The 8,910-nt window shown below is 34.8% G+C and overlaps 1 protein-coding gene across 2 annotated transcripts; it reads right to left on the bottom strand.

The window, feature by feature from the left end:
- Positions 1–1,631: 1,631 nt before the first annotated feature.
- Positions 1,632–7,939, bottom strand: LOC102586247 (histone-lysine N-methyltransferase SUVR2-like). 2 transcript variants are annotated; one of them, XM_015303990.1, is made up of 6 exons: positions 7,773–7,939; positions 6,228–6,377; positions 4,270–4,464; positions 3,876–3,911; positions 3,340–3,769; positions 1,632–2,343 (listed from the first exon to the last, which is right to left on the bottom strand). In XM_015303990.1, the coding sequence occupies exons 3-6, from the start codon at positions 4,450–4,452 to the stop codon at positions 1,931–1,933; spliced, it is 1,062 nt and encodes a 353-aa protein (XP_015159476.1). In that variant the 5' UTR covers positions 4,453–4,464; positions 6,228–6,377; positions 7,773–7,939; the 3' UTR covers positions 1,632–1,930. The 2 variants fall into 2 exon arrangements, with proteins under 2 accessions (XP_015159476.1, XP_006364557.1); XM_006364495.2 differs by having other exon boundaries at positions 4,270–4,502; positions 7,773–7,938.
- Positions 7,940–8,910: the final 971 nt, after the last annotated feature.

The raw sequence follows: 8,910 nt of genomic DNA, 5'->3' as shown, positions 1-8,910 counted from the left end.
TATTTGTATATACAATTTTCTCTCGCTTTATACAAACACAAACGCATTTTATACATTTGTGTTTGTATAAAAGTGAGAGAGGCGAGCGAGACTGCCCAACGAGAACGAGAGTGAAGAGCGAGATTCACCAGGGAGAGGCGAAACAACAACAGTTTGTTATGGGGTACAATTAAAATTACAGAAATCACATACTTCTAAGGCAAAATTACAATCTATCCCTTCAAAAGTTTATAATTACAGAAATCCATCAAACGGATACAATAATATAGCGCTGATACATTAATCTGATGCGCGAGATACATTAATCGTTAGGTAAGATACATTACATTTTATACATGATACACTAATCTGATGTACATTTTATACATGATACACTAATCTGATGCGCGAGATACATTAATCTGATACGCGAGATGCACTAATCTGATACCCGAGATGCACTAATCTGATGCGCGAAAATGAGGGATTTTGGAGATTTATAAAACTTATAGGGGATAATGGTAATAAGTAAACTAAAATGTGGGATTTCTGTAATTTTTCCTTAAATCAAACTATGTTTATAGTATTTAATTTAAATTAATAGTTTGTTATTATATACAATTTTTCCTTATTTATAACACACTAGGCTAATGAGCTTTTAGATACAAAATGTTAATAGTTCAAAAGGTAATAATAACATTTTATAATCACTATTAAATTGACAAAATGTGAATAGTTTAAATTTGGGGATCCCTTGATTAGGAAAAAACTTATCACATAATTATAATCCTAATACTAATTCGTCTCACATTTTAGGTATGATAAAATAAAATCAAATTTGAGATATAAATTCTTAATAAAGTAAAAATTTAATTTCAAAATTAATCCTAAAATTAGTGATGGCAATGGGGTGCGGGACGGGGTGGGTTGAGTTTAACCTTCAAAATTTTCAATCCACCCCGCCCCACATGACAATTTTTTTTCATTTTCAACTTCCCCGCATAGACCCGCCCTGCTTGAACCCGCCCCACATATTTTTTTCTAATATTTTCTTTTTATAGTTGCGTTTGATACTAAAAATAAATTTATTTTTTCATTAAGTTGTATTAATTTAATAAAATAGTGACTTAAATTTTTTATTTTTTAGAGGTTAATTGGGAAACATGGAAAAATTGTATTATTTTTTATTGAACCATTTTCATTTACTATCTTGAATATTTTAGTAGCTTTAAAAAAATTATCTTAATAAATAATGTTTGATTACTCTTATAACATGTAAAAAGTTAAAATTAAATTTGAATCCACATAAAATTACATATACCCACAACCTGCCCGCATTAGTTTTAAAAAAAACTCACTTCAACCCGCCCCGCCCTGTCCCACATAGCCTTAAACCCACCCGTCCCGCATCCGCCCCGCCCCATTGTCATCCCTGCCTAAAATATTCCACCTTATTCCATGAACTAAACGGAAAAACTAAAGACAAGTCTCATCTCTAACCAAACTGCTTAAATAAAGCAAAGAAAATATAAAAGCAACAAACTAAACTGCCCCAAGAATGGAAATAATCTTAATCAGACTCGAATGCAGGTACTAGACACGGACGGACATTGGGTGAATGACCAAGCAGAGAAGAAAGAAAAAAAACATAGTTGAACCATTTGTAAAGGAGGAAAATATGTCTTCATTTTCAAGAACACAGGTTTTTCACCAACACATTTACACATTTTCCTCCTCTCTGAAAAGGGAACTTCTTAACGTCGAAAAAAGGGAGTTCTAATACCAAATGGATACATAAAAGAACACAGAAAAGAGAAACAGGAGAATTCTAGGAAGATGTTATTAAGCTCAATTTGAGCTCAACACAAAATGTTGTTAGCTCAATGTAAGTCATGCAAAGTTAACTTGTCTCGTTCCTTCCCTCTCCATGCTTTCATAGGACATATTTCGTTCACTCGTCAGATGATTTATTTGTTGATTCACTGCTCATCTCCCAGAAGCACTGACAAATGTCTGTCATGATCTTCATCACGGAAAAATTAGGATCAAGTTCTTTGTATTCTTTCAGACATTTATCGTCCATTAACTTCACCACTGCATCAAGAGTAGGCAAGTGGAAATCTGATCTTCCGAGAACCGAGCCATAGTTCAAGATAATTTTCACCTCTCCAGATTGTGAGGAAGCTATCTCCAGGGCGGAAGAAGGTTTAACCGTGTTTGTTTCAGGCTTGCCATTAGCTACTCCTGGACTAGGTGGATTTCCATCATTTGTATCTGCTTCAACTACAGTGGCCGATGCGTTACTATCATCTTGTCTACCTTTTGAACTGCTTGCAACTGAAGACTTCCCTTTACTTGATGAACCTGCAAATGCAGATCACGTGCTCTCAAAAAAGCAAAAGACACACCACGTAGGCCTTGTACCGAAGTTAAAACACAAACAAAAACTATTACTAATAGTGATCAAGCATACGGCATTCATAATGTCCTTGGGGGCACATCTAGGGGAGACCAAATCAACACATGAAAACATGACCTGCCCAAGTTTGTTAGCTCAACCCATTTAAAAATTGGGTTGATATACAGCCAAATTGACTCATGAGGAACCTTGTCAAAATATTTTCAAGAAAATAGTTTTTTTATTTGATGTCATATATAACCATAGTAAAGAAAAAAAATAGTATTTACGTGCTTAGAAAATTATAAAAGAGCAAAGAATTTAAAACTTTGTTAGAATTAGGCTTGGGTTATGACCCGCTTTTTAGCTCATTTTAGCCCAAGTAACTGTGACCCGCCAGAAAAGATTAGCATGGCCTGTGTGCGAGGATGCAACAAATGCCCAGTGTAATCCCACAAGTAGAGTCTAGGGAGGGTAAGCTACTAAGATGTATCCTTGCACAAGGATGACATGCACAAAAAGATACCGCCTTCATAATCACAAATAGCGACTTTTCACGTTTTTTTAACATTCCTGAATAGCTTGGAATACTTCCTGTACAGTTGGTGACAAGGACACATGGAAATGGATAACCCAACCAATTCTTGAAGTTGGATAGGCAAATAGGAAATTTGATATTCAGTGGAAGAATTGGGGAATTTTGGAAGCACTCAAGGCTTAGAAGTGATCCTGAAATACTGCTTCGATAAAGTCATTTTTGACTTTAAGGACATCATATAGTATGAAGCTGGTGCCTTGAAAACAAAATTTGCAGAGCAAAGCAATCTTGTTCTAGAAGAAGGTATTGTTCCATCTTCGCCAACCGCAAGAGCACACATAAAACTAAAAGAGTACCTCCTTCCAACACTTAATTTACCATCACAAGATTCAATCATAAGAATAAAAATGAGTTAAGTCTCTACCTGGGCGGATGATGGCAACAGGAACTTCAAGACGTGGCAGGTCATCAGTGATTGGCTCATCCTTAGGTTTGATAAAAGTGTGATTAGCAATAGCATCCTTCGTAGGTGACACTGGGATGCCAGAACCAGAAGTAGATCCAGCTCTCCTGGGAACCGGAAGGCTCTTGTCCACGTCAGAAGGCTGAGATGAAGGCAATCCTTCCTGTGGTACTAATGAGTCGGAAAACATGGGCTGCTTTCCTTTGTTTCTATCAAGTGATGGGCGTGATCCAGGCTGTGATTCATTGCCCATGGACTGAGGGGAATCAAAAACACTAGGTGACTGGTTTTGCAATTGAGATTCAAGAGACTCATTTGGTTGACTTGATTGATTTTTTAAGCGCTGCCTTTTCAGAGGTGGTTCAGGCTCATCTTGCACCAGAGCCTCTTGCTGAAGGAAACCGGAAAATGCAAGGAAGTAAAGGTGAGTAAAGAGACTTAAGAAAAATGTCATATCATACAGTAGCCACAAAGCAAGAACAAGATTAGTCCAATACTTCGGTATCCTCAGTTGACTTTTTACTTTCTGCATCCTGAAAGCAAAGAAAGCATGTCAGCAAATTAGCTCAAATGAAAGATACAGCAGACAACTGAAAACAAAGTACTCCCTCTGTTCCATTTTATGTCACTCTTTCCTGTTTAGTGTGTTCCAAAAAGAATGACATATTTCTATATTTGGCAACAGTTAAACTACAAACTTCTCATTTTTAACCTTAATTGCATGATTTTATAGCCACAGAAATGTCATACCATGTTTAAGACGGCATATTCCAAAAGCCCTTCCTTTCTTAAACTCCATGCCTAATAAAACGCCCCACAAAAACGAAGAAGAGGGAGTGCTCACTAAAAGGGAAGAGAAACAGAAGTGTACTAAATTAAGGAAGCTAGCACCTTTGCTTCATCATCATCAAATATTGCATCGGCGAGGACCCTGTAGTTCTCCGCTTCTATAAGGTCCCAATTTTTGTTATACAATCTTAAAAGATTCTTCAACACTGGCTTCACCTTCTCTCCAGAAATCCCGAGAGCTTTCATAGAACGAAAGGCACGATCGACCCTAGGGTTTGGAGGCATTGCTAATCCAAACTGATTTAAGATAGCAGCTTTCAAATTAGTCACGGAGCCTGCATTGACATCATCTGCTTGAGAAAGGCACAGGAATACAAAATGCAAGATAGCCAACAAAATTACACAGCTGTAACACCAAAGACACATAAATGAGGCCATGAATACCCATATATAATAGCTAATCCAAACAGTCGCACAATGGTTGTGATAGAAAATAAATTACTTCCAAGGTAAGTCTGTAGGAAAGTCACAGAAAGCTGATGGGGATGTTTCCTCCATCAGCTGGCTTTTGAAAATTCAACACTAGGACCACAAGAGTATTTAAAGGCTGAATTAGTCCAAGACATCTACAGCTTTATGCCACTCCTGTAGAAGGTATAGTATCAAACATGAAAGAAAGTCCTTCAAGAGAGAAAAATGAACAATATTTATAAATTTATAAGCAAAATTTCAAACATGATAGGTTACAATGTTTACATCATCCAGTGCACTAGTAAGATTGCTTCCATATGGGTGACGAATCTTCAACAATAACAAGAACAACAGCTATGCCTCAATCTCAAGCAAGTTGGGGTCGGTTAGATGAATCCTCATTGACCATGTCGCTCCATCTAAGCTCATCCCAGACAGACTTATACAAAATATGAAGGAAAAAGAAGTACTAGGAACTTGCTAGAAGTTCCTATTGGCATATAAAGACGGCTGAAGATTCTAAGTCTATGAAATAATACTGCAAGCTTTTCTTACCTTCTAAAGAAAGTGGTTAGGAGCACAAGCAGACAAGAATAAAATCTTAACAAATCTACTATCTAGTTTCATTCTCTTCTAACAATGCTGAACCTAGTCTCAACTTTATTCATCCATGATCCTACGAGGAATCTATACACGTCAAAGGACAGGTACTTTTAAAGAAGTTTTAGGTTGTAATCCAGTTATGGACAAATATCCCTCTAGATATCTTTGCTCCTCCATTAGCTAAAAGTTCATTCTGGATTGTCAACTAACTTGAAATGCAAACAAGATGTTTACGATAGATACACATGTTTGAATGTCATTTAAATACTCGAGTGCTCATATAGCTGTCATGTGGAACTTATGTTACATGTAATTGCTATTGCCATTTACGACTAAAAAAAACATGTCTGCCTAGGGCAGCAAGATCCCGAGAGTTCAGCCAAGCCAGATATGACACCAGGGCAATGCTACTGGAGAGTTTTATTTTGCATGTAGCACCTAACCATGCTTGATGATAGCATTCATTCAGTCAAATGGTTCTTTTTTCAAACAGGAGCTATTTCCCAGCAAGTCCGACCAAGGATTTAGGCAGCCTAATTAGGGATAGAAGATGAAAACATAGGATAGTAACTAATAAGTAGATTTGATAGTGGACAATAAGTATGCATGCCTTAAGAAGAGTAAAGAGTTACAACCTCGGCACACACAAATTCTCAATTCATTGTAAAAGAGAGATGCAAATTTATGATGAAACTACCAACTAACACCACCATATTATCACTAAATCATTATTAAACATAAACAATGCTAACATGCTCTGACTCTAACATATTACCGACATGGAAGAACATAAGAAAACATAAAGGTCTTTCCGAGCATCTCTCACAGCTAAAACTAAAATTTCATCCACACACAGCAAAAAGCAATTTCAAGGAATTTGACTTTTAAAGTTATTAGAACAATCAAATTGCCATAACTGAAAATACTGCATAACATTAGAGAAGAATCACCCAGTGGCAAAGTGATCTAAGAGCTAGAGTAACAACCTCGATTGCACGAATTCCCACAGAGTCGGGGTGGATTCCTTCAATCTGCGTAAGTCTTGGCGAGCAAGGTTACCTTTACCTCTCTTGACGGGAGGCAGCAGGTAACCCGTGGGATTAGCCGTGGGGCACACAAGTTGGCTCCTACATCACCTTTATTTAACAAAAAGAAGGTACAATTAGAGGGAAACAAAAACATGGTAAATTACGCACAACAATTCTCCTAAAAATCCACAGCATATAGACACACAATGCAGCCACAAAATCACTTTGACACCTCTGGGAAAATAAAATCCAAATTCCAAAGCTATTCTTATAATTGATAAACATGGCAAATTCACCCAAACTGTAAAACTGTAGGAGCATTGAAGAATAGCAAGTCATGCGAAATTCATTTCTACCTAAATAAATGATAAAAGTATTATCAAAGGAGAACAAAAACATGGCAATTCATGCACAAGAATACTCCTAAAACACCACAACAGATATCCGTTTAGCCATAAAAATATTCACTTCTTCCGGAATAGTTTCTCACTACATTTGAAAATCAGTACTTGGCCATTTAAATTCCAAAACCAACTTGAAGTTGTATATCAAATTTGGAACACAATTTATAATCCGTTTTCCAATTCACTTTTCACTTTTGAAGTTGTATTTAACTACATCTAAGCATGAAAATTCTTCGAAATATTCTTAGCAAAAAGAATAACCAAACACAACTCCATAAACTCCCAAGAAAGTGAAAAATATTAGGAATCTATGGCAAACGCCTACTAAAATTAAAAGCAACTCTCAAACTGCAAGTCAATAAAATTCACCCAAAACTGCAAGTCAATAAAATTCTACCAAACAGCAATCCAAAGGCAACAAACCCTAAAGAAAACAAATACCCACAATCCAAAAACAAGAAAAAAAAACATGTCGAGATGAAAATCGACGTCACAGGATATGAAAAACTTCAGTTAATTTTTACACTTGCTAATTAAAGAAAAATAAAACCACATACTCAAACAGAGTGGTGTGGATACAGTCTACAACACACACACACTCAATTGGAACTTTTTTCAGTTACAAAATTAAACAAAACAGTGAGTACAGTAGCCAATCTTAGTAGCTCAGTTGTTCGACTATCTAAATTTTCACCTCAATCCTCTCCCATTTCCCATTTCCCATACCCCTTTTTGAGGGGAGGGGGGGGGGGACTGAGCAGTTAAAGGTTCAACAAAACCCAATAACTTTGACTCAAACTATGAATAATTTATTCAGAATTATAAACTAAAAAATTATTTTATTTTATTTTATTTTTTCAAAAGAATTGGGGCAAATGAGATACGAAATTACAAGATGAGAGATGAGTAATCGAACCGTCACTCACAAAATGAAAGTTCAGATATTCAGTCAATCAAATGCGCTACTGAGATTTTCCACATAAACCAAAAATTCACATGATTTAAAACATATAAACTAAAATTTTCGATACTGATTCTGTATCTGAATTTGCTGATACTGAATAATGTATATAAAATTTGAGAAAGAGTTTTTTGTTACCATGGAAAATGAGCTTAGATTCCAAAAACAGCAATGGCGGAGAGAGAGGTTAGATTTGCAGAGAGAAAGTGAAAGGCAGGGCGGAGAATTTCATTATATGGAAAAGGAGAAAGAGAACACGAGAGAAATATTTCTTCTTGAGAATTTGACGCGTGGACTAGGGTCTAGAGAGTGTAGAGTATTCTCGAGAGCATAGATTATAAGCAAATTTCATTATTTTCTTCGTTTTAGTTTATGTGAAATTTTATTGATACCAACTAATAATTTCATGTTAGATACATGTTTTTTTGTTATTAGATATACTGAAATAGAGAGAAAGGTGAGCGAGCACAAAAGAGAGACGAGCAAAATTGTCTATATATCTCATGAATATATGTGAATCAGACTTGATATAAGTATGTCTATGTATTTCGTATGATTTGATGTATATGAGATAGTGGCGAACCCAGAATCTCTATAAATGGGGTTTAAAGTATAAAAAATCAAACACATGAAAATCACAAGATAAAAAAACAGGACGAGATGGAGAAAGGAGATATTAATTTTAACCTACTAAATTTAACTTGCCATCTCATGTTGCGTTTAAGTTCTGCTTCATCGAGTCTTTTTAAGATTTTTGTGTTTTTTCTTTTATTTTGTCATGTTTTACTTTCTTTTTTTTTTAAATAAAAAATTTAAATAGTGTTGATCCAATTATATGTTACTTTGAAAATCGTCAAAATGTGTAAAAATTGCATTACTGATATTATAATGTATATTCGGAAGATAAATAAATGAATGTCGGTTTTATAGTTTGTTTAATTTAATTTATTAGGTTAGTCATTTATTAAGAAAAACAAATGATAAATATATTAAATAAGTTTAGCAAGGTTTTAGAATTGAAAAAAAGTTAGAAGAAGAAAATACTATGAAATTAAAGAAAGAAAATTTGATTAAAAAGATATTGTTAAAAGAAATTGATGACTTTTAAATTACTTCATTCCATTAAATTTTATTTACCTTATTAATGCATTCATATTTATTTTTTCTAATTCAATTTCAAGTTTAATTACAATTCATTAATTTTTTTAAAAGTGTCTTCGAGTTAAATCACGAAAATAAAGTTATGTAGAAACAAAATGAGCAATAGAAATAAGAA

The sequence above is a fragment of the Solanum tuberosum genome, unplaced genomic scaffold (assembly GCF_000226075.1).
Source record: "Solanum tuberosum cultivar DM 1-3 516 R44 unplaced genomic scaffold, SolTub_3.0 scf00504, whole genome shotgun sequence".
In the NCBI taxonomy this organism is placed as follows: domain Eukaryota; kingdom Viridiplantae; phylum Streptophyta; class Magnoliopsida; order Solanales; family Solanaceae; genus Solanum; species Solanum tuberosum.
The sequence above is the reverse complement of the archived record's forward strand: the minus strand, read 5'-3'. Positions and strand labels throughout refer to the sequence as shown.